The sequence below is a fragment of the Balaenoptera musculus genome, chromosome 5 (assembly GCF_009873245.2).
Source record: "Balaenoptera musculus isolate JJ_BM4_2016_0621 chromosome 5, mBalMus1.pri.v3, whole genome shotgun sequence".
Lineage (NCBI taxonomy): Eukaryota > Metazoa > Chordata > Mammalia > Artiodactyla > Balaenopteridae > Balaenoptera > Balaenoptera musculus.
The window spans coordinates 118,774,784-118,800,543 of record NC_045789.1 but is presented as its reverse complement, the minus strand read 5'-3'; the positions used below and the strand labels follow the sequence as shown (position 1 = coordinate 118,800,543).

The following is a 25,760-nucleotide window of genomic DNA, read 5'->3' as shown; positions in this document are numbered from 1 at the left end:
CTTCCCGGACCAGGGCTCGAACCCGTGTCCCCTGCAATGGCAGGCAGATTCTCAACCACTGCGCCACCAGGGAAGCCCCTTTCTTAAGTATTTACTGTGTCTGCATGTTCTTTTCTGCAGAGAAATGGTCAATGCATGGTTTGCTGAGAGAGTTCACACCATCCCTGTGTGCAAGGAAGGCATCAGAGGCCACGTGGAATCTTGCTCTTGCCCCTCGCAGCAGATCCCCCGTGCAGAGAGCAGTGTCCCTGGAACACCAACCCGGAAAATCTCTGCCTCCGAATTTGATCGACCTCTTAGACCCATCGTTGTCAAGGATTCCGAGGGAACTGTGAGCTTCCTCTCTGACTCAGAAAAGAAGGAGCAGATGCCTCTAACCCCCCCACGGTTTGATAATGACGAAGGGGACCAGTGCTCGAGACTCTTGGAATTAGTGAAAGATATTTCTAGCCACTTGGATGTCACAGCCTTATGTCACAAAATTTTCTTGCATATCCATGGCCTCATCTCCGCTGACCGCTATTCCCTGTTCCTCGTCTGTGAGGACAGCGCCAACGACAAGTTTCTTATTAGCCGCCTCTTTGACGTTGCAGAAGGTTCAACACTGGAAGAAGCTTCAAATAACTGTATCCGCTTAGAGTGGAATAAAGGCATCGTGGGACACGTGGCAGCTCTTGGTGAGCCCTTGAACATCAAAGATGCATATGAGGTAAATAAAACTGTTGGAACAGAGGCGGGGTGGGGGGTGGAACATGGGTGGGGCATTGGACAACTACTGTGAATTGTGGGGATATTTGACACTGAGAAGTAATAACGTGTGTACTTATTTAAAATGGGAATATATGGCAAGAACTTTCCCATCTTTTAAATGTCAGAGTTTCTTTGCTAATGTCTGGGTCAAGGATAGAGGCCTGAGAGAAGTCTTGTCCTGTTTTTCTCCTTAATGATAATTTAACATAGGTCATCTCATAGTTGTATTCTTTCATCTTTTTACCTGATCACTATACATATCCCCTATCTATGTTATCTCCACGTGAACTTCTGGGGATTTACTAAGATTCTAAAATGATAGGTCCAAAAACCATAAGAAAACCAAACCCATAGTCTTTTTAAATTCATTCATTCAGTTAATCATATTCATTCATTTGAACTCCCATTGACAGCAAAGTCTGATTTTCTTTCTTTCCACTCTTTAATTTGTTTTATTAAACAAATAAATTTATGGATAGCTTCAAAAAATGGAAATTTTTGCCTTATAGTATTTCGATGGAAAGATTTGATATTTCTTCCACTTTTACTTCAGTTATGGACTTAAAGATTACACTATATGATTCTTGAAATTTCCCATTTAAAATTAATCTTTTATTACTAGAATAAGAGGTTTTAAACAAAGCATCTTAATTGAATGACACTTAGTATGTTTATGAATTATGTCCTAGCTACTTATCACGTGATACACTATGAAGGTTCCATAGTAATACTAGCTTGAGGCTCCTCTGTGTAATTTGAGGGGTCATAGATGTTTTAGTCACCCCTGTATTCCTGATGCCTAAGACAGTGCCTGGAACATAGATATAAGTCTTAATAAATAGTGATTGGGAGAAAATTATAGTAGGTGAGATAAATAAGTAGAATGGAAAGCAGGTCATAATAGATCCAGGGAAAATGTGTTAGGTTCAGGGAAGCAGGAGATCATATATAATTGGGGAGATGGAGAGAGGTTTCTTTGAGGAAGCAGTGATTGATGTGGACCCTGGAAGATGGGTGAGATTGGAGTAGATTGAGTTGTGTGCATAGTGAGATCCAGATGTAAAGAAGTTTGCAGAAGAGACAGGAAGTTGGACCCTGTGGCGCTCGTATGGAAATGTGTGGGTGACAGTCAGTATAGACGCTGAGGAGCTACTGGAGATTACTGGGGTCTTGAGTGCCAAGCTGAGGAGTATGTGTTTGATTCAGAGCTATGAGGAATAACTGAAGATGGCTTGAAAGGGGAACTGGCATGATTCCGACTGTGATTTAGAAAGATGAATAATATGGTGGTCATAAAATGAATTGGAGGGCAAAATGCTGGAAACTGGGAGGATAGGTTATTTTAATAGTCTGAGGAAGTAAGGAGCTGAACCAGGGCACTGGCCTTCAGGACCAAAAGGAGGGAATGGATTAAAGATGAAGAAGCGGAATCTGCTAGACTTGGCAGCTAATAGGAGATGGAAGTGAGGAGAAAAGAGGAGTTGGAGAAGACTCGGGTCTTGAAGTTGGTTGAATAAATAATGGTAACTGGTGGGGAATACTGAGGGCAGGGATCTGGGGAGAGATGTGATAGTTCGGATAGGTTAAATCCTGAGATAGGTTTCAGAATCCACCCTATACCAGCAGTCTTTTCCATTTTGATTCTTCACGGAGCTATCTCCATGACCTCTTTGAGCTCTGTGAGTAACATCACACCATGGCAGACTCCAAGAGGGGTATTAAGGACACAGCTGCAGAATCGCTGCCAAGTTTGCAGAATTCCCTTCCTGTCTTAGGTGACAGCTGGGTTTCCGCTTTTCAATGGCACTATAGTCCCAAGTACAGTGGGACCATAAATATGCTTCAGCTTTGCTGAGAAAGCCTTCATTTGTCTGCATCGTCCTAAGTTTCTCCGGTCCTGAGGATTTCTTCATTTATATATAATTTATTTAATCTGTTTACCATCTTTAGAGTTTTGATGGTATAATTTTTGTCTTGCAGTTAGTAATAACTTAATTCTTGTACTGCCATCTGAAATAGGCCCAGTGTCCTTGATTTGCAGTGACCCCAGGGTGAAGCCTCTTAGCTGTGGATTTCTCATGTTGCTGCTTCACCTTCGACACCCTTGATCTGTGTTTATAGAGTCCTTGCAGAAGTGATTCCTGTCCCAGGAATTTCATTAGAAGTTGTGGGATTGATCTGTGACATAATTTACATCGGTATTAACAGTGGAAGTCAGTTGGCTAGTGGCTAATTCATTACTCAGCCCACTCATAGCTTGAATAGTCAAAATACTGTCTCATAGCCTTTTGTGAAAATAATCAGAATATCAAAGTATATTCTATCTTTTCTGAGTCCTACTTCTTTAAATATGTGCCTGTAAAAATGACACATTTCTTCAGCTTATGTGACCATAGAACACTTAAAAGTTATAATGCAGCAGTAGAAAACCAAGAAGAGGCCATGAAATAGAGTAGTGCTCAGACTGAAGCTAAGAGTAAAAAAAATAGTCTCCTAGATAGATTAATTGTAAGAAATGGTCAACATTTGAGTCACTTTTTAAAACTTTGTAACAGAATGATATAAGCTTGGGGATTCAACTGTTTTATTACTAATAAAATAACACATTCATATTTTAAAATATAAGACAAGATCGACAACTTAGACCAGTGAGTCTCAATTAGATCACAAATACCAGTGATGTTCAGTCACACATCATCTCCTCCTTCATCAGCCCATCATTCATGCAACTTTCTTGAATATGGCAGAGCATTTATTAATAATAAAATATTAACACATAATAATCAGAGCAACTGTATAAATGTGTTGGCATTATCCGCATATGTAAAAACTAGATATCATCCAGTATCTAGATTGGATTGTGTATTAGTCAGTTTTCTTCAGAGAAACAGAGCCAGTTGGATAAATAGAGATAAATAAGAAGTGATTTACTGTAGGAATTAGCCACTTGGATATGGAGGCCTAGAAGTTCCACAGTCTGCCTGCCATCTGCAAGCTGGAGAATCAGGAAAGTTGATGGTGTAATTCAGAGTCTGAAGGCCTAAGAATCAGGAGGGCCAATAGTATAACTCCGGTCTGTGTCTGAGGCCAAAAGCTTTAGAACCAGGAGCTCTGATGGACAGCAGGAGGGCAAGAGAAGATGGATGTCTTAGAGAGCAAATTTGTCCTTCCTCTGCCTTTTTTGTTCTATTCAGGTGCTCAAGGTATTGGATGATGCCCACTGGCATTGATGAAGATCTTCTTTACTCATTCTACTGATTCAAATGTTCATCTCTTCTGGAGACATCCTCACAGGCACACCTGGAAGTAATGTTTTATCAGCTATTTGGGCATCCCTTAGCCTAGTCAAGTTGACACATAAAATTAACCATCACAGATTGCCTGAACCCCTGGTTCCATGTCTTATGGAAGCCTTAAGACTCCACAGGATTTCCTATGTCAAAGGATTTCTATTGTCTAAACAACCCTCTTTTTCCTAAGTCAACTGGAATGCAAAACTTGGGCTCTTCTCCTGTTTCCATGGGACAGCCTCTCCATGGATACCATGATTTCTAGGGAGAAAACTTGGAGGATCTTAGGGAAGGGTCACATTGTCACTTCTGTGGCTTCACCGTGGAGCTGCTACTCCTCCCACTCCCACTTCATTCCTCCCTTTTCAGTCCTTTTCCAGGTAAATAAATCTTCACCATCTCTCATCCTGCAGGTCTCACTTGCTGCTCAAGTGAATTTCTGGTGAATAAAATTATTTCCAAAATGAATTTCAGAGGAAAGAGATAACAATAGCAACTGTTCTAATTTTGATAAATTCTTTAATTTTGCTAAATTATTATATTTGATAGTTTTGTCATGGTGTAATTGTGCCCCAGGGAACACAGTTTGGGAACTGCTATATCTTTGTTCAATGTTCTAATAATCTCTAGGTATTCCACTTTGTGGAAGAAAACCAGCGCATATAATTTGGCAAGTCTACTGTGTTATTTCCTTTTTGTTTCCTGTTATTTTTATTTTTATACCATTTCAAGCTTACAGAAAAATTGCAAGACCAGCATCAGAAACTTGTGTATACCCTTTACCCAGATTCTCCAATTGTTTATATTTTGCCCCATTTGCTTTATTATTTTCTTTTCCTATATATAATACATATAAGTAATATATGCATATTATTTTTTTCTGAACCATTTGGTGACATTTTTACTAAATATTTCAGTGTATAGTTTCTAACAAGAATATTCTCTTACACAATTGTGATACATTTGTCAAAATCTGGAAATTTTATGATACAGTACTTTTATCAAACATTCCATAGTCAAATTTGGCCAGTTGTTCCATGAATGTCCTTTATAGTTATTTTTTTTACTCTGATCAAGGCTCTAATTCAGGATTACATATTGCACATACTTGTCCTATCTCTTGGGTCTCCATTAAATCTGGAATAGTTTCTCAGTGTTTCTTTATCTTTCTTTACATGTAGTTTGGAAGAATACAGGCCAGTTATCTTGTAGAATGTTTTTCTTGAATTGATTCAAGTCAGGCACTTTGGGCAGGAATACGACAGATGTTGATCTTGAGACCTAGTTTGGTTTTACAAACAGCAATCAATTCTTTACTTCTCCTACACCAGCTGGGGTGTCCTACAATCCAGCTCAATTCTGACACTAGCTCCTGGAGTTAATGCAGACCCCACAGGTTAAGGACTCAGTCCCACAGTGCTGTCCCCACTTCAGATACCAGCCCTAAATAGGATACCCAGGCTAGCCACACTTATGTCTGGGTAGCTACAAATTCCGGGGTTCCCTGCTCAGGTTTAATAATTTCCTAAAATGACTCAGAACTCAGGAAAACACTAAAGCACTACTTAAAATTACAGTTTTATTATAGAGGATGCAGTTCAGAAATAGCCAAATAGAAGAGGTGCATAGGGCAAGGAGCGAGAGGGGGGGACACAAAACTTCCATGCAGGGGGCGGGGGGGGGGCGGCGTGGTGCACCACCATCCCAGCACACAGTTATCTCCACCAACCCAAAAGTTCCCTCAGATCTGATGGCTTGATTGCTTAAATCATTGGCCACTGGTGATTGGACTCAAGCTTCAGCCCCCTCTCTCCTATCCAGAAGTCAGTGGTGGGGCTGAAAGTTCTAATCCTGTAATCACTTGATTGGTTTTCTTGGCAGCCAGCCCCCATCCTGAAGCTATTTGAGGCCTTCCATCCCCCTCCCCCTGCCCCGTGAGTCTTCTCATTAGCATGAACTCAGGTATGGTTGTAAGGGGCTTGTTATGAATATATAAAGAATCTCCTGTCACTCAGGAAATTCCAAGGGTTTAAGGAGCTCTATGCTAGACCAAATATATTTTTTATTATACCACAGACCTGCTTAGCATATGTTACCAGGTAGCATATGATGTTACTTTACCCCAGTATTGATGATGTTAAATTTGATAACTTGGTTAAAGCGGTATCCACTAGGTTTTTCCACTATAAAGTTATAATTTTCCCATTGTAATTAAGTATCTTAAGAGGAGGTATTTTGCTATTGTGTAGATATTCTATTCCTCATCAGTACCTTTACCAGTTTTGTCATCCACTGATTTTCCAACTTCATAATAACTTCTATATATATTAGTTGGCATTCCAATGTAAAGAAGAGCTTTGCCTTCTTTATTCATTCATTATTTATTTATTTCTATCATTACGGACTCATGGATTTTTATTTTGTTTAATGAGTTATGCTCTGTTACTATCTTTATTTATTCAAATTCTCGGATTATATCAGATTTACCGGCTCCTATGTCTTTTTGATATGTCCCCATCACTCTTGGCATTTTCTTGTTTTCTAGGGGAGCTGAAAGTTTTAACTGCTTAACAAGATGTTCCAGACTCATCTTTTACTTTCCCTGCCCTAGCCCTATGATCATTCTTTTTCTTAAGGAGCCCTGGTTCCTTTCAGTGAAGGGGATGTTATTTAGAAACCAGGATCTAGGCAGTAGGTGTGCTCACTGCTACTAGTTTATCAGCAGACAGAGCTAGGAAAAAAAATATACACAGACACACATACACTTATATTTTATTTATTTATTCCTATATCTAACGACTCACTATATGCTAAACAATTCTTACCTCCAACTTCATTCTAACACCTCAAGGTATATTTTTTCTTCCTCTTTTCTTAATATATATAATATAATATTATATATATTATATATGTAATATATATATGTTTTCTCAGACTCTTTTCTCTTATAGGTTATTAGAAAATATTGAATATCGTTCCCTGTGCTACACAGCAGGTCCTTGTTGATTATCTATTTTATATATAGTAATATGTATATGTTAATCCCAAACTCCTAATTTATTACCCTCCCCTTTCCATAAGTTTGTTTTCTATGTTTGAGGGACTGTTTCTGTCTTGTAAATAAGTTCATTTATGTCTTTTTTTTCTTTTTTAGATTCCACACATAAGTGATATCGTATAATATTTGTCTTTCTATGTCTGGCTTACTTCACCTAGTATGGTAATCTCTAGGTCCATCCGTGTTGCTGCAAATGACATTATTTCATTCTTTTTTATGGCTGAGTAATATTCCATAATACACACACACACACACACACACACACACACCCCATATCTCCGACAAAAGAGGCAAGAATATACAATGGATAAAAGACAGTCTCTTCAATAAGTGGTGCTGGGAAAACTGAACAGCTACATGTAAAAGAATGAAATTAGAACATTCTCTAAGACCATACACAAAAATAAACTCAAAATGGATTCAAGACCTAAATGTAAGACTGGATACTATAAAACTCCTAGAGGAAAACATAGGCAGTACACTCATTGACATAAATCATAGCAATATCTCTGTGGATTCGTTTCCTTATTCTTCATATATTTGTGCATGTGCTCAAGCCATGTTCCAAGCTCTTCACTCCTTTCTGTAGAATCTCTTGTCTTTCTCTTCAAGCTGAAGAACTCTCATTAACACTTCTTTAGTACTGGTCTGGTGGTGACGAATTCTCTGATTTCGTTTATCTGAAAATGGCTTTATTTTGCCTGTAATCTTTAAAGATATGTTCACTGTCTAGACGATTCTCAGTTAATAGTGGTTTTCTTTCAACACTTTAAAAGTTCTCCCACTTTTTTCTGGTTTTCATTTTTCTTATGAGAAGTCAGCCAGGCTTCATTTTTCACCTTATATGTTTCATAGTATATATCATTTTCACACTGTGTATATATTTAAGGTTTTCACTAACTTTGGGAAATTTTTGGTCATGTGTTTAAATATTTTTTCTGCTCCATTCTCTTCTCTTTGGACTCCAGTTGTATATATGTTAGACTATTTGATGTTGTCCCACAGAACATTGAGGCTCTGTTAACTTTTTACAGGGTTTTTTTTGTCCTCTCAGTCCTTTTGATTAGATACTTTCTGTCCATCTGTCTTCAGGTTCACTGACCCTTCCATTGTTTCCAATCTGCTGTTAAATCCATCAGTGAGCTCTTCCTTTTAGACTTTGTACTTTTCAGTTCTAGAATTTCCATTTAGCCTTTTTAAAATACTTTTTCTTTCTGCAGAGGTTTCCATCTGTTCATTATTACCATATTTTCTCTTCAGTCCTTAAATACATTTATAATAGCTGCTTCGAGGTCCCTGTTTGTTAATTCCAACATCTGAATCATCTTGGGGTCGTTTTCTATTGACTGCTTTTTTTCTTCACTGTGGGTTTCAATTTCCTGTTTCTTCACATGCGTTGTGATTTTTTTTATTGTATGCTGGACATTGCAAATGTTTTGTTGCAGGGCATTTGGATTATATCAACTTCCTTTAAAACAGAGCTGACCTTTGCTCTTGTAGACAGTGGAGTTACTGGAAGATCCTTTCGGTCCTGTCAGGTTTGGTATTATTATTTGTTAGGATGGATCTACTTTAGTTTTAAATTTAGTCTTAGGGACTGCTGCTCAGGTCCTTACCCCCAAGGAGTGGCCTTTCTGTGTCTCGACTGAATGCCTGAGGTGCCTAGTGAGGTATCTCCTCTGGTGGGGAGAACCCCAGTGTCTTCAAACATTTTTAGAATTGGTATCACCATTCACTTTCAGCCTTCAACAGGTAATCTTTGCTAGGTCTCTTAGAGTCTTGCCAAATACATGTCTGAAGTGACTAGCCACTCAGTCTTCTGCCACTCCTTCTTTACACCCCTAACCCCACCCAAAGCACAGCCTCTCTTATCAGGTCCTTTGCCTTGCACATACCAGCCACTTTAGAAGCCCTGAATTCAGTTCTATTTGGAACTGTTACTCTACTTGGATACCACCTACCTGCCCCCAGGAGGAACCGGATTATTGCAAGGCAATCATGTGTATTCTCTTCTTCACTGTGTGTAGTTTAGTTATTGCATGTATTTGGTCTAATCTTGTATTTTTCAGCAGGAGGGCAAGTCTGGTACTAGTTGTTTTATTATGGGAGATGGATATCTAAGCTTTGTGGTTTTTTTACACTGTCATGTTCTCATAAACAGTGAAAGAAATAATCACAATAATAATGAAATAATAGTGCTCCATTTTTCTTTCAATGTTTCCTGGACCTAGAGGGGTTAGAAGTTCTCTATGTGTTTATAGCCCCTGCACTGGGTACATTGTTAAAGGAAATATTCTTTGAGATGCCAAAATTCACTTAAAGTGATTTTGAAGCATACATTACTCTTACCTCCTTCAATGAAGAATGAAATCCAGGGCTGCTACTTATTTTAAACTTCCAGTATGCACAAAAAAATTCTGTGAAAGTGCTACTAATTTCAGACTCTTGCTTTGATTAGATAGTTGGGTTTAATCCTCTTTTTTATAAATTGGTCTTGTAATTCATTAACAAAATAATTGCTGAGGATGCATTTCTATTCATATTTTGATTATTAGCTTGCAGAATAATTCACTGTATAAATTCATAATTTTTAACTTCTTTTAATTTATCCGTATCGGTATCCTGTCTGCTTTCTTTAGATACCTTGCAATATAGTATGCTATTTAAGAACTGTTTTTTGGAAACATTGAGCCAAGGTTTTCTCTTTCTTTCAGTATAACTTTGAGCATGTTTGCAGAAAAATTAAAAATGCAGTAGTGTATATTTATAATATAAAATATTTATATTGATTTTCCACCATTTTATAACTTTTCTTTTGAAATTGCCTTTAATGCCATGTTTGGTCCTCTCATGGGGAAAATTGGCCTCATTTCTGACCCTAGTTGATGGAATCTAGTGTAATCATTTACTTCATTCACAACTTTGGCTTTGCGTGACTTTAGACTAATTAAAAAAAACAAACAAACGAAATGACCTTCAAAGATGAGGATTTTTCCAGTGTGACTATTCCATATTTTCTGAAGGGAATTCCGAAAGCAGAGTTTTTAGAACAATAATGCTATTATTAGGTTGAGCATGTAAGTTCCCAAGGCTATTGCTTTGAAGGGAACAATATTCATTCAGATGTTTATGTTCTGGTATGTTTGCTTCCGTTCTAATTGTATCTCATATACTGGTCTCTGTCCATTTCCTTGATTATGTTTTTCCTCCTACCTATAAGGTTTGCTTTAAACTATAGTAAGCTATAAGTGATCATGTTGGATAACTATGATATCATTTGTTAATGAATTCCTTCATTTGTTTAACAAATGTTTTTGAGTTCCTGTGCTAATCTTGGGAATACAGTGTGGTGAACCAAAAAAAGCCCCTCATAGAATTTACAGCCTACCTTTGACCTTCTCAATCTGGTTTAATGGAAAATAGCCTGTATCTTTCTTTCTTTAACCCACATTTAGAACTTTTACACCTTTCAGCAGTCCTTTGTGATTATTGGATGTGGGAAGATGTACTTTGTAAAAGAGGAAAGAGATTCAAAAGATTGAGGAATTGTTTATAGTCTGATGAAGGCCATGCAGTTTTATTATATACAAAAAGAAAGAAAAGATAAGATTTTAATTCTTATGAAACACCTGAGATAGAAATACAGAATACTGAGGAAATATATATATATATATAGTCATTACAAGGGAAGTCAAGTCAGTATTGAAAAGGTCATTTTGGAGGTGGTGGGTTTTATAGGAAAAGTTTTAGACCAAAGATGCTTTTCTTTTTCAGAAGAATCAGTGCGATGGGAATAGGCAAATTGTATTACAGAGGAGGAGAGTTGCCACTTTTTCCTGAGTTTAAGTGAGGCTATCTAAATTGGTTAATATTTTGAATTTGCTTTATTTCTTAACATTTGTTTACATCTGTATTTTTTTCATAAATACTAGCTGCTAAAAAACCCTTAAATTTATCTTTGTCAAAGATGATACGTACTTGTATGATTTGGTGCCTTTTACAATAATAAAATTGTCATTCAGAACAACAAGGTGAGTCGACGATTAGATTTCTCTAATCCTATAAATCAGAAAAATCAAATCAATCTTTGAACAGGTCAGTCACTAAATTGAATTTCTTCTTCCTTACTAGGATCCTCGGTTCAATGCAGAAGTTGACCAAATTACAGGCTACAAGACACAAAGTATTCTTTGTATGCCAATTAAGAATCATAGGGAAGAGGTAAGCCAGTTTTCCATTTTGCTCTAAAAGGTCATTTAGAAACATTTTTCTTTTTGAAAAAAATTTTTCACTTTGCACACTTATGAAATAATGCTGTAGTGACAAGTTGACTATAAAGTGCTTAAATGTTCTGCTTGATGTTTTTTATTTAGACTTTAGTAATAGGGTTGACTCCTGATACTTTACTTTGACTTAGAAATAAATTTTAGACATGTCATTTCCTTTTTTTTAATAAATTTATGTATTTATGTATGTATTTATTTATTTATGGCTGCGCTGGGTCTTTGTTGCTGTGCACGGGGTTTCTCTAGTTGCGTTGAATGGGGGCTACTCTTTGTTGCGGTGCACGGGCTTCTCAATGAGGTAGCTTCTCTTGTTGCGGAGCATGGGCTCTAGGCTTGCGGGCTTCAGTAGTTGTGGCACACGGGCTCAGTAGTTGTGGCTCGTGGGCTCTAGAGCGCAGGCTCAGTAGTTGTGGCACACGGGCTTAGTTGCTCCACGGCGTGTGGGATCTTCCTGGACCAGGGTTCAAACCTGTGTCCCCTGCGTTGGCAGGCAGATTCTTAACCACTGCGCCACCAGGGAAGTCCGTAGACATGTCATTTCTTTACCCCTCTTTCCTGAGGACCTTACTGAATCCTAAGATGTATAATTGTGGTTGTAATCAATTTATTTCATGTTGTATTTTACACATCTGAATAATGCTTATTTCATAAATGGTTATCCAATTGCAGTGGTAATCAGCTGATTTTTTTGTTTGGATTCAAAATGAGGTTTTGAAAAAATAGAAATTGTATATAACACCAAGCAAAATTTATTGTGAAATTGTAACAAGCAAATGAAAATAGGTTGGTTTATATTTCACCTAACTAGAAGGTTTGGATTCTGTAAGCACTGAATTCTCTCTTCATTTTACATTTATTTGAGAAAAAAAATAATCATCATTTAAACTGAATACTTCAATTGAGTGTCCTCAGCCCTGTCTACACATTACAATCAACTGTGAGACTCTAAAATATTGCCAATTAAATTAGAATCTCTAAGGACAGGGTCTAGATAGGGATACATTTTTAAAGATCACCAGATAATTCTAAAGTGTAACCAGGGTTGAAAATCATTTTCCTAAGTGAAAACAAATAGGTTGAAAGAGCCCGTATTTGTGGTTCTTAACCTTGGCTGCACATTAGAATCACCTGGGGAGCATTTTGAAATTCTAATGCCCAGGTTTCACCTTAAATCAGAATCTCTGGGGTTGGGACCTAGGCATCAGTATTTCTTAAAGCTCCCAGGTGGTTATCATGTGCTGCTAAGGTTGAGAACCACTGCCAGGGATACAAGAAACACTTTGCTGGTTCTACTTGATTTATATTCAGATTCTGACATCTTTCCTTTCCCTCCTCCATCCAGTCCTTTACCAAGTCCCATCAACTTTTTTTTTTTTCTGTTAGTGTTTCTCATTTTGATCTCTTTCTTTTCATTCCTGCTGCCTGTACCATAATTCAGATCTTGAAGTAATGCCTGAACTTTTAAAATATTCTTGTAAGGGGTTTCTGTACTTTAAGTCAATTTCCCTTTAATCCACCCTGCATATGCCCTTGGGAATTTTCCTACAACACGGTTTTCTAAATCAGTGCTTCTAAAACAATAATGTGCATATGAATCTTAAAATGCAGATTCTGAATTCAGTAGGTCTAGGTGAGACCTGAGTGAGATTCTTTTCTAACAAGCAACAAGTTGATGCTGATGCACTGGGTCTACAGATAATTTGATAAGCAGGATCCTAAATCAGTCACTTATCAGTAGTCTGAGATAAGTTCTCAGTGCCTTAGAGTTGCTACATGGTTTCTTAAGAGGGTAGTTACAGCCACAGTTACTAAAAATTCCTGCAGCTACAACATGCATATGAGATTAAATAATTAATTAGCTAATTAATTGTGAATGAATAAATAAAATTGAAAAGGCTATGCCATGCATGGACCAGTGGTGTTCTTAAGCAGATTGCCAGATAAAGCAAATAAAAAGCATGTCTTATGCAATATTGGGGACATAGTTATACTAAAAAATTATTTGTTGTTCATCTAAAATTAAATTTGACTGGACATCCTATATTTTATCTGGCTGCCCTAGTTATAAACCAAGGATTATGATTGTGTGCACTTAAAAAGATGATGTTCAGCTTTTAATTTGTAAGTATGTTTTAAAACCATGGCCTGAAAAACAACTTTGTACTGGCTGAGAGATTCAGCTTGAATCATGCTCTAGTTAAATGTCTCTTTTCAAATAGCATGAACAGTGGGGATTGGGGGAACCCATGAGAATGTGCAACAAAATCACCAGGGTGAAGTAGGTGAGACTGCCCTTCTGTAAGAGAGCATCCTCTGGCTACACGCGTTTCTGTCTTTATGACTACCAGTGAGGATGATTGAAACTAAAACAACAATAACAAAAATCCCCACTGTATTGAGGTATAAATTACATACCATAAAATTCACCCATTTTAAGTGTATAATTTGATGAGTTTTTGACAAATGCATGTACAGTCATATAACCACCACTATAATCAAGATACAGAACATTTCTGTCCCCTCAGATATTTCCCTGTACCCCTTGTAGTTGATCTCCTCCTCCTCCCTCAACCCCAGCCCCTGAGAATCACTGATCTGTTTTCTGTCACTATTGCTTTGCCTTTTCTAGAGTGTCATATAAATCATATAAGTGGAATCATACAGTATGTAGTCTTGTGTGTCTGGCTTCTTCACTTAGCATAATGCTTGTGAGATTCATCCACGTTATTGCGTGTCAGTAGTGTGTTCCTTTTTATTGCTGAGTGATTATTCTGTGGTATGGATGTGCCACAATTTGATTATCCATTCATCTGTTGATAGACATTTGAGTTATTTCCAGTTTTTGTCTGTTAGAAGAAAAGCCACTGTTTGCATACAGGTCTTTTTGTGGACATGTTTTCATTTCTCTTTGGTAAATACATAGGAGGGGAATTTCCAGATCATATGGTGGGTGTATGTTTAATTTTATAAGAAACTTCCAAGCTCCTTTCCAAAGTGGCTGTACCATATTGCTTTTTTACCAGCAATGTATGAGGGTTGCAGTTGCTTCACATCCGAGGCAACGCATGGTATTGTCAATTTTTAAAAAATCTTAGCCATTAAATTTGATTGCATGAATGAATAACCCCACTCTCAGCCAGGGGTCGTCTGCTCAATTACAGACCTCATTAAAGTGGGTTCAGCTGCAGGTCCCCAGATTGTGATTGTCCAGAGCTCTCCTTAAGATTTCTGCTGGGTTCCTCAGCCTCCTCAGGGCTATCTTCCTCCATGCTCCCTCATCCTCTCCTGCTGTCTCTGTTTCACCCTATGATGATTTGGTATGAAGGCTGAGCTCTTCACTGGTTTCCACAAAAGTTTTTTCACATGAAGCATTTCATGAGATAAACAACCTTCAGTAACTTCACTGGAGTCTTAGTAACTTTACTGATGGGAAGGTTTCCAAACAGCTTTTTAAACGTCTTGCTGACCCTCCCTATTCTCTGTCCTCTCCCCCTTGTTCCCTCTCCTCCCACGCTCACCCTGCCCGGTTTGAAATTATTTCCTGTGAGAATTATTTCTTCAGAAAAAAAGGAATGAAGAGAAACAGTCAGAAAAACAGGCATACTCTCAGCATGGCTGTTGAAGTATAAAAAGTACTTTGGCTGACCGAGAACCAAGGCCCCTAAGAAGATGCCATATACGACTTCCAGAATTATCCTTAAATTTATAGCTACATAAACAAACTCAGGGCAATGTTTGCTGTTGTGTACATGTAATAGAAAGTACTCTTTCTCCCACGAAGCTTTTGAAATCAAAAGGGGGGGTCACAGTAAGGCTTTTGGGAGTAATTGTTAAGATTGCTTGCTCTGGGCTTGAATCCCATCTTCACCACTTACATGATGAGTAACCAGGATGGAGCTGGTTAATCCCTTTGATCCTCAGTTTTCCTCACCTGCAAAATAACGGTTATAAAAGGACCTGCCTCACAGGGTTGTTGTAAAGGTTAAATGTGTTTGTGCATGCAGAGGACTTACCATACTTTCTGGCACACTGGGAGTGATCAATAAATGTCAGCTGTTATTTTTTAAAGGAGACATAGAACTAACTGAACTCTTATGAGAAACAAGGAATGATAAAGTTGTATGCAGAGGTCATCAGCCACATAATAACCAAACAGCTGGGATCAAGTGACAAGCAGCACAGTCCCTGACTTAACTGGTCTGTTACCCTCTAACAAACTTTAAGCGTAAAAGAAAAATACTTTTCATTGTTTTTCCTCATAAATGAGGCAGAGTAAATTTGGTTTCTTCTCTTTGTGTTAGTCCAATTGTATTGAGTAAGCCAACACTGATTCCAACTAATTACCAAGAAACCTAAGAAGAAATGTCATTACTGACTGTTTATAAAACGTCTTGGTACCTTTTAGTGACCCCAGTTACTTAAGGTACTAACTCTGGAGAGCTGCTTGAAGGGAGCAGTTGAATAGTGAACACTAAAGTCTGAACTACAACATAGTCTAGAAAATTCAGGAAGATTTTTAAGATTCAGTAAAATGTATAATCACTTCATCTGCCTCTCGTGAAGTATTTAAACTAATTAAAAATTTTCAGGAGTTCTTTTCATTAGTGTTATAATCATAAGTGTAATAATGCAATGCCTTTTTAAAAGTCAGGATCATAGATATTCCTAAAACTTCTGTGACAGAATTTTTTTTTTAAAAATCACAGAGGATAAGTTTTTGCAATTTTCCCCTCTCCGTACTCCCTTCTAAGACAATGGCGTTAACGGGCAAAGTGAGTGTGTGTGTGTGTGTGTGTGTGGGAGTGGGGACTGAAGAAGCTAGAGGAAGCTGAAATAATTTATTTTGGAAAGGTCAGAGAGCTACTGGCTAGAGAAGATGAAAGAAGACAAAAAGTAAAGGGGTCCGGGGAGAGAAGAGAGCCAGCCCAGGCTCTATAACAGAATGGCTTGAGGGACGACAGAGTAGGACTTTGGAAATAACTGCCTATCCTGTGGAAACTATTCTAAGAACTTGACATATATTAATTCATTTAATCTTCATAACAACCATAGGAGGTAGTCATTATTTTATTCCCACTTAACAGATGATGAAACTGAGACATGGGACATTTAGGGAACTCGGCCAAAGTCACGTAACTAAAAACTGGCAAAGCTGAGCTTCAAACCTAGGCAAGAGGGTTTCTTAACATTCTGCCGTGGATGATGACTGCACTCTCCTTTCTTCCCCCTCAGTGTTTCCTTGAGCCGCTGCAGTAAACATTTACGTTACTGTTGATTTGGGGGTGGGAGGTACACTGATGTGAGATGTGGCTCCATTTAGAAGCAAGGCTTGAAGGTAGAGACAAGGAGAGCTGGCTATATTCTGATGGCTCTTCAAAGTTAAGTGTTGAAACCACCCTGCAGACAGACTCTTTAAAATGAGAGAGAGTGGTGGCGGGGAGAAAGAAGGGCAGGGAGCAAGGGGGGGCGGAGAGAAAGAGGGATCAGACTCACATCCTCTATAATGTCTTAAGGGGAATCCATCCAGTAAACAAGAAGAAATTTTTACCAGGGATAAAAGAGTTACAGGAGCATGTTTCATGTTAATCTGGGCCAGTGTGCTCTGTGATATGCACAGGAAGCATCATGAAAAAAATTTGCAGCAAGTGTGTGAATTTTTAGAGCTGCTGTTAAATTTCTTTCAGGCTTAACACTGGATTTTTCAGACCTGGGCACTTGGATCAGTTTTATATTTTTGTCACATGCATTAGTTATTTCTATAACCAGATGGTTCTTTTATGTTTAGTAACGAAGTTCAGGGAAGCTCAACTCTTTCTCTCTAGCTCAGATGACCTATTTCTGAAATACTGCCCTCTCTTGAAGTATTGCTTGTTATGACATGGTGGAGATGAGTGCTTTTTTTTTTTTTTAATTTATAGGGGCTGCACCATTGAGGTAGAAGCCAGGACATTGTGAAATAATGCAAGTTCTGTGAAAATTTCGTATTCATCTGAGGTAGAGATTATATCCAATAATGTCAGGCTAGGCTGATACCTGTTTTCTCTTGGTTGAATGTCAATTCCAGTTATTAAGTAAAAATCTAATTTGGAATCAGAGCTCTTATCCTCCTTCTCTGTTTTTATCATTTTGATTTTATTTTATCATATTTGATGATATAATTCTTTGATGCAAATATAGCAGTTGTAATAAAAGATTTATGATAAGTTTTTTTACAGTATAATAAAGGAGCATTTTTATCTAAATATCCAATTGTTTTTATCTTCTTTTAAAAGAACAGTGAAAAACTTCAAAAAATATGGGCAAATTTTATGAGATTTTTATGAAATAAATATAATACTTTGATGAATAAAAGAGATTTAATGCCTGCCAAAAATCATAAAGTAAAGCATTAATGGAATCAAATGTGTAATTCCAACTGCATTATATAAAAGTAAATGTTTTCTAGAATTTAAGCTACATAACTTTATCTGTTCATCCCCCCCCAAGTTAAAAATATTCTCATCCCTGCCCCCCCCACCCCAAATTATCTTGTTTTGAAAGTAATTGTTGAATCACTGCAATATGTAGAGTCCTGGTCTAGGCAGTGATGATATTAAAAAAATGAAGCAAGGAAGATACTTAGAAACTTTTTTTTCATTTTCAGTAAGAGGGAGATCTTATATACCAAAAAACAAATATCAGTACGAGGTAACAAAACAAATGTTAAATGAGTTAAATATTCAGCACCCAAGTTCAAAGGAAAGTCTGTGGATTTCAAGAACTGGAGGAATCACAGAGGAAGAACGAAAGCTGTGGTTTCATACAGCAGATCCCTGCTGTGTTTATCCCACAGGCTTAAGAGAGGAAGCTTGAACATGCTTTCTGTGAGAGGGTGGAGACAGGGTAGATGCTTGCCTATGATATTCTGCTCACACTACTGACTAGGGCTTTTCTTAAACTTGTCATGTAAGCTTGGAACAGATGAAGAACATTACAGCTTTATACATAATCCTACAATTCCAAGTCAGACTAGATGAAAATATAGGTATAAGAATAAGCAGAGTTTAATTGCAGACTGTCAGTTGATCTAGATCTATTTTGGTCTTAAAGAATGGGCTAGTTACGTGTTTTTTGAAAACTTATAAATTGTCCATTGCATTTATTCCCCTGTGATATTTTCTTGTAGCTTTGTTTTAGAAACAAAACAAAAATACTCCGAAAAGTTTCCGTCGGTTTTGGACTTGATATGGTGATGGTGAAGATCTTTTCTTTTTCTTTTTCCACATTACCCTTTAAATAATAAACAAGTGTATTTTACAAAGAAGACGGTAACCGCTTTCCTAAGGGAAAAAACATTTCTCAAGAGCATCAGATGAAAAACATAATGCTAGTAGGTTCAGTCCCTGAGGTCACACTACTGATCCAGGAGAAGGAGAAAGAGTGGATGGAAGCTTGAGACTGAAGATTACGTTAATGGTAGGCTATATTTACCCAAATCTTATTTTGAATGCTCAGAAAATTTGGTTCAGACTGAATGCTATGATTTATTCAATATGGGGTTTATCTTCATTGGTAGTTTTAGAATAACCATTCCAGCACTTGTTGGAATGCATTGCACTTTTAATTTGATAGAGCATTTATAAGTTTAATTTTGAGAATTTTTATATAGATCCTGAATTATGACTAGTAGAGGTCTGAAACCAGTTGCAGATAAGCATAAATAATTTCTTTGTATAATATCTGACCCAGAACCACATAATTAGACCTGGGGATGGATTTTGATTATTAAATAATTTTCACGCATTCTTAAAGAGTTAAGGTGGTTGTCAGTGAAATTTCTGCGCGCTCTCTCTCTCTCTCTATATATATATATGCAAACATCTATATTCATCTAAGAGCCGAGATTATATAGGTAAAGTGCTTTTATAAACTATGTACTCTGTATTCCTTCTTATTAAATCCTCAGCTAAAAGTTCCTACTTGTTTCTCTTCTACCATAGAGTGGAAATTAATATTCTAGGCAGAATTTAAATAAAAGTATAAATTTTATCTTATAAAATTTTTGAATCATATTTTTCTTTTTTTTTTATATCACTTGGTAGCAGTGATAAAATGAAAATGACCTGGATTTAGAATTCCAGATCCACTTGATTATTACAAATTATTTGATGATCGTAAGTATGTTAGTGATCTCTTGCAGCATAACAAATTACCCTAAGCTTAGTGATTCTGAACAACAGCCTTCATTATCTCAGTTTCCGTGGTTCAGAAATGCCAGAGGGGTCCAGCTGGCTGGGTGCTTCTGGCCCAGGTTCCCTGCCTGTGGCCACACTCAGGAGGCAGCAGGGGCGCCTGACTCACGCTCGAGCGTGCACTTCTCGGAGGGCTCACTCGCGTGGCTTTTGGCAGGAGGCCTCAGATCCCGGCCAAGCGGGCCTCTCCACAAGTCACTCCGTGTACTCAGCATGTGGCAGGGTGAGCAAGGAGGAAGCGGCACTGCCTTGTATGACCAAGTCCCCAGACCTGTTCACCTTCGCCTCACGGTAACCGTTCGTCAGAAGCCAGGCATCAGGTCCAGCCCAAACTTGGGGAGGGCAGTTAGGTTCCACCTCTTGAAGAGAAGAGTATCAAAGAATGTGTGGAGATGTTGTGAAACCACCAAAAGTACTATGTGCATTTTGAGGCTTTAGTCTCTTTCCTTAAAACTGGTCAGATGATAAATGAGGAACTCTGCTTGTTAATTAAAATAATATCTTAAACAACAAGGGCCTACTGTATAGCACAGGAAACTATATTCAATATCTTCTAATAACCTATAATGGAAAGAATCTGAAGAAGAATAGTGTGTGTGTGTGTGTGTGTGTGTGTGTGTGTGTGTATAAACTGAGTCACTTTGCTGTACACCTGAAACATTATAAATCAGCCATACTTCAATAAAAAAATAATATCTTAAAAATTAGTGCTTCTCAACCTTTCATATACTAAAAATAATATGAACTACCAGAGGTAACACAGACTAGGTTTAAATAAGGTGGCAAGTTGGGGTGTGTGCTCTGCCAGATTGGCTTGAATCAAAGGGAAAAGAGGAAGTAGAATTAAAAGAGGAGGGCTGAGGAGAAGAAGAGGAAGATGCCTGCCGTTTGAGCTGCGGCAAACCATCGAGGTATTAAAAGTCTTCTAAAATGTTATGTCACAAATGCAGGTCTTCATGAGATCACTGTTTGTGTGTAGCTTAGGTACTTTGCTGCTTAATGCCCATGGAAAATGCTCACTGGTGCATCCTTATTATTTCTCTGCACCATTGTTTTCTGCCTCCCTCATGGATCAAGATTGGAGGGAACCTGTCTAGTAAATACCTTGGCACTGGAGGCGAGGCTGTGCAGCCAAGCTGAGGCAAGATCATGAAGTGTCCTCAGACTGCCATGTGAAGGAGGTGCTGGATTTTTTTTTTTTTTTTTTTTTTAAGCCAAGAAACATTTGCTGTCATTTAAAGATCTGTGTGGCCATAGCGTTAAGGATGAAGAGTTTTCTTTGTTTAATCTCTAACCCAGAGCCACATAATTTGACACTTGATAGATTTTGATTTCCATATTTGTTCATACACGGAGAAAGTCCTGGGTCTGGAAGCAGGGAAGTTGGTAAGGAGGCTTTTGCATAATCCAGACTAGGAGTGGATTTGTTACACTTCTGTTTAGGTGGTTGAGGGGTTGATTTGATGGAGGGTTAAGTAGAAGGAAGAATCTAGAATACTTTCTAGTGGGGAGAATTGTGATATTCCCTAAAATAAAACATGCAACGGAGAGAATTGGTTTGTGGGGATCAAAACCATTAGCTCTTTTGGGGGGTATGCTGTTTTACTGTCTATTCCTTTCTCCTCTCTCCTCAAGTCTCAGCACTGCATCCCCATCTCCACTTTCATCCGGTGGTCTTGCTTACTCTTTCGGTGAAAAATAAAGCAGTTACAGGAATAATTCCACAAGAGAACTTCCCCAGTCTCTTTCCCCCTGCTCTTGCATCTGAGTTTACATCCTCTGGTTTCCCTTTTACATTAACCATCTGTGAAATAGCAAAGGTCAGTCTCGCACTTGTGCACCAGATCTCATCCCATCTCATCTGCTCCAAGACGCGGCTCAGCAGCTCTCCCCTCTGTGACCAGAGTCACCAAAATTCCCCTCTCTACCAAACTGGTTTATCAGCATACAAACACACTGTTATTTCTCCCATCTTAAAAACGAAAGCAAACGCTCATTGGACTACATATCTCCTTTCAGAGATCACCATTTCTCTGATTACCATCAGAGCTAAACTCTTTGAAAGAGTTGTCCACGTTTGCCATTTCCATTTCCTTCCACCCTCCGGAGCATAATCCACCCAAGCCTTCACCCTCACCGCTCTGTGGAAACCACTCTTGGCAGGGTCGCATGGCGACCATAGGGCAGGAGCTTATGATCATTTCTCAATACTCACCTTACCCGGCAGGTCGGCAGCATGTGGCATTGTTGATCACTCATTCTTCCAGTACAGATTGTCTTCACTTGCTCTCCAGGACCTCAGACTCCCCAGTTTTTTCCTCCCATCTCTCTGACTGCCTCTCTGTCTCTTTAGCTGGTGCCCGCTCATCACAACACTGCTAAATGGCTCAGCCCTGGACCTTCACTCACTGCTTATGTGATTTTATTTACTCTCATAGTTTTAAATACCATTTGCGTGCCAACCAAACTTATATTGCAACTGTATTGTTTCTTCAATTTAAACTCATATATTCAACTGCTTACTTGACTTCTCTACCTATATATGTCTAACGGGCATCGTGAACTTAATATGTCTAAAACATCACTCCTAATCTTCCTTCCCACTAAACCTGCTCTATACTCATCCCCACCACACTTAACTTCTCTGTCATCCCAGCTATTCAGGCTAAATTCCTTAAAGGCTAAAATCAGGCTAAATTCCTTCTTTCTTTCCCCCACAGTAGATATCCAGCTGATCAGAAAACACCCTTGACTTTCCCTTCAATCACTGCTCTCCACCTGTACTTCTACCACACTGGAGCTTCAGTGTGGAGCCATCAGTATGGAGCACCTGAATTATTATAGTAGCCTCCCTAACTAGTGTCCCTGCTTCAAGCCATTAACGCCCTTCAGTCTATTCTCAACACAAATTTTAGAAAACATGCTAGATCTCATCCCTCCCCTGCTCAGAACCCTGCAGTGGATTTCCACTTCACTCTCTAAGAAAGGTCCCCCATGACCTGGCTCCTGAAGCCCCTCTTATCTCACCTATTGTCTCCCCCTGCCAATCCTCTCTAGCACACTGTTGTTGTTTTCTCTCCACCCCAGGGCCTTTGCACTTGCTGTTTCCTTGTCTGAAGTTCCTTTGCCTAGTTCTCCACATGGCTCAGTCTGTCACCTCCTTCAGGTTTTTACTCAAATGACATCTCAGGAAGACTTTCTTCAGCCATCCTATTGACTATCTACCATTATTTCTATCCCTGCTGTTTTCTTCATGACACTTAAGCACTTAATCACCATTCAACATACTACATATTAACTTACGGGTTCATTTCTGTTTCCCCTCCCTAGACTGTAGGCTCCATGAGAGCAAGGTGAGACAAGAATGCCTCACAGAGGAGGTGACATTTAAACTGCATCTGTGGTATGCAATAATGCTAGCTGACCTGAGAACTTCTTTTTCAAAAATGTTTCTCTGCCGTCTTGAAGCATGGAAACCAAAGTAGACTGACAAATTAAGGGATTTCAGGTAGAAATTTAATCAAGGCTATGTGGTAAATAGTAGTAGGACTAAGATCTTCCTGCCGACCCTTAGAGATCAGTAATAACTATTTTGTATTGATGTTATCCTCCCCATTTTAGATGAAGAAATATGGACTTCATCAAGTTAAGGAAATTTCCTAATATTCCATATCTATTAAGTAGCAGAGCTGGAATTGATACCGATGTCATCTTATTCTAAGGCTGCATTTTTCTCACTGTGAAATAATTACCTTCTTTCATCTTTATTAACGATTGTACCTGAACAGCTACCAGTCAACTCTTTTTACTGTTTTAGTTTTTGAAAATGCAAATTATGGACTGGAATAATAGAATGATAAAATCTAGAGTTGCCAACAATGATTCCAAATTAAATGCTTTGTATATTATCTGACATAGCTGTGTGGAGGAGGGCATGTCTCTTTGTGCTGGTAACACCTAAAACTAGGAGTTTTGCTAGTGAGACTGGTGTCTGTCTGCATCTGAGCTTTCATATATGATTGTCTTTTCAGGCTCATCTTCCATTTGGAGGAAAAAGCACTTAGAGGTAAAATATTATAAGTTCTCTATACGAAGGATTTGTTGAGTGTAAAAAAATTATAAACACACATACATTTTTCCCCTGGATCTCTTAAGTTAAATGTTAGGAATATCTAGCTTCTATGATGTGAATATCTAACTGGCTATGATGCAGTTAGATGGTCCAGTAGAGGCAAGAACACTGATCTGAACATTTAGTTCAACTCCCATTGAGATGGCGTTCCTTTGATACCACCTTTAATTTGCAAGTGAGATTCAGCCTATTCAGTGTTTTCATGCATGAAACTTGCTTTTTGCCACTTTTGCTGTGTTATTTCTCCTCTGTTTGTATTAGGTCCACATTTATGAGCACACCCCTTTACCCTGTAATTATCAGGAAGCTTTACTAGCACGGCACCTGGCCATGGTATAGAGGCATGGACCTGTTGTAAGTGCAGGCAGTACTGGAACAAACTCAATCCTGGGTTAACAGAGTCCAAATCCAACAACACAGTCCAGGGTGTGCTTTGCAGGCCAGCACCTGGCAGAACGCAGGACACCACCCTGAAAATAAACCATAGTTATTAAATAGATCCAAGGCTCTGAAGTCATTTTTGGCAATGTCATGTGTAGTGGTGGGCATAACAGTGATAGAATTATTCTGATACAAAGTACAGTTTGTACAATATATATTGAGGACACAATTTTTTTTATTGTTATTTTGGACTTATTCCCAATTAGGCAGAGAGATAGAGTCTGAAGGAAAGAGTTCCGACTCTAGCAAAACAACTGTCTTGAGTGCTGGTTTAAGATCAGTGATTCCTTGAGCAACTTTCTTCACCAGTCTGTGCTTAAGGTGACTTGTCTGTGAAGTTTCACCATGAGGTACAGACACACAGTGGGGGGTTTGACAGTGGTCATCATGAGACAAGGAACATGACAGTGCCCACCACGGAGCTCGTCACCTAGTGGAGGTTCAGAAGATGGCTGTTCCCTCCCTTTGGAGTGTTGCAAGGCCAGACAAACGGAGGAATGGAAAGTTAAATAAAAACGGTAAACACTGCGCGTACCCTGCCATGGGAAAGACAGCAGGCTCCTTTCTGCTGTGTACCCTTTGCGTCTCTGTAGTTTTTAAAGGGCACAGAAGGAGACTCTGCCCATAATGGTTATGTGCTGCTCTGTCTCAGGCCTGAATCTCTGTATCCCAATGGACAGAAGGGTCTGATTAGAAGGCAGCAGGTCCCTGTGGTTCTAAGACCTTTACACCTCATTGCTTAAAAGCTGGTGTGGCAGAGAGTTTGGTATTTGGCAAGGAAGAGGAAATTGTGTGTGTGTGTGTGTGTGTGTGTGCGTGTGCGTGCACTAAAAGGGATAAGAATAAACGCTAGGATTAAGAATTGTTCCCAGCAGCCCCTTGTCTGGAAGGAATGCAGTCTCAGGTTGGCACCTCTCCCGCTGGACGTTCCCAGGGCAGGACAGCTACTGACCCCCAGAGGTGGGTTTGTCCCGGCGCCACCTGGGGAGCATCTGTCCTGCCTGGTAGCATGGAGCAGACGGTCAGGACCTCAGCGTGCTCCAGGACAGCTGAGAACTCAGCACGTGGACCGCCACATTCAGATATCATCAGTAATTACAAATTTACTTTTAAGACTTTCACATACTTTTTGAAAACCAAATTAGAGTTTACATACAGTGAAATATGCAGATCTTCATGTACAGTTTGATGAGTTTGACAAATGTTTATTCATCTGTATAACACCCCAGTCAAGACAGAGAACACTTTCATCACCTCTGTCAATGCCCACAACCCATGGGCAACACAGTTCTGATTTTTATCATCAGAGACTAATTCTGCTTTTCCTTGAATAACCTGCTTATTTTTGAAACTGCATTATTACCTGTTTTCGCCTGAAACATAGGATTCTTCATGTTACGTAAGTAGTTCTTGGCTATAAAAATGTGTCTTTAAGGTTTATAATCAAAGTCAAAGAAAGCAGAACTTTTAAGCAGCCACTTTGGATTTGTCTTTGTTTCTTTTTTTAAAAATTTATTTTATTTATTTATTTTTGGCTGAGTCGGGTTTTCGTCGCTGCGCGTGGGCTTTCTC

General features: G+C 38.7%; 1 protein-coding gene across 4 annotated transcripts in view; it reads left to right on the top strand.

Moving 5' to 3' along the window:
- The window catches only part of PDE5A (phosphodiesterase 5A), a 149,218-nt gene that overhangs the window by 23,755 nt on the left and 99,703 nt on the right, over positions 1 to 25,760 (top strand). For all 4 annotated transcript variants that reach the window (XM_036852451.1, XM_036852448.1, XM_036852450.1 and 1 more), the window contains exons 2-3: positions 121 to 709; positions 11,230 to 11,319. In XM_036852451.1, coding sequence (XP_036708346.1) covers positions 125 to 709; positions 11,230 to 11,319 — 675 coding nt within the window. In that variant the 5' untranslated portion in view covers positions 121 to 124. The remainder of the gene's footprint in view (positions 1 to 120; positions 710 to 11,229; positions 11,320 to 25,760) is intronic.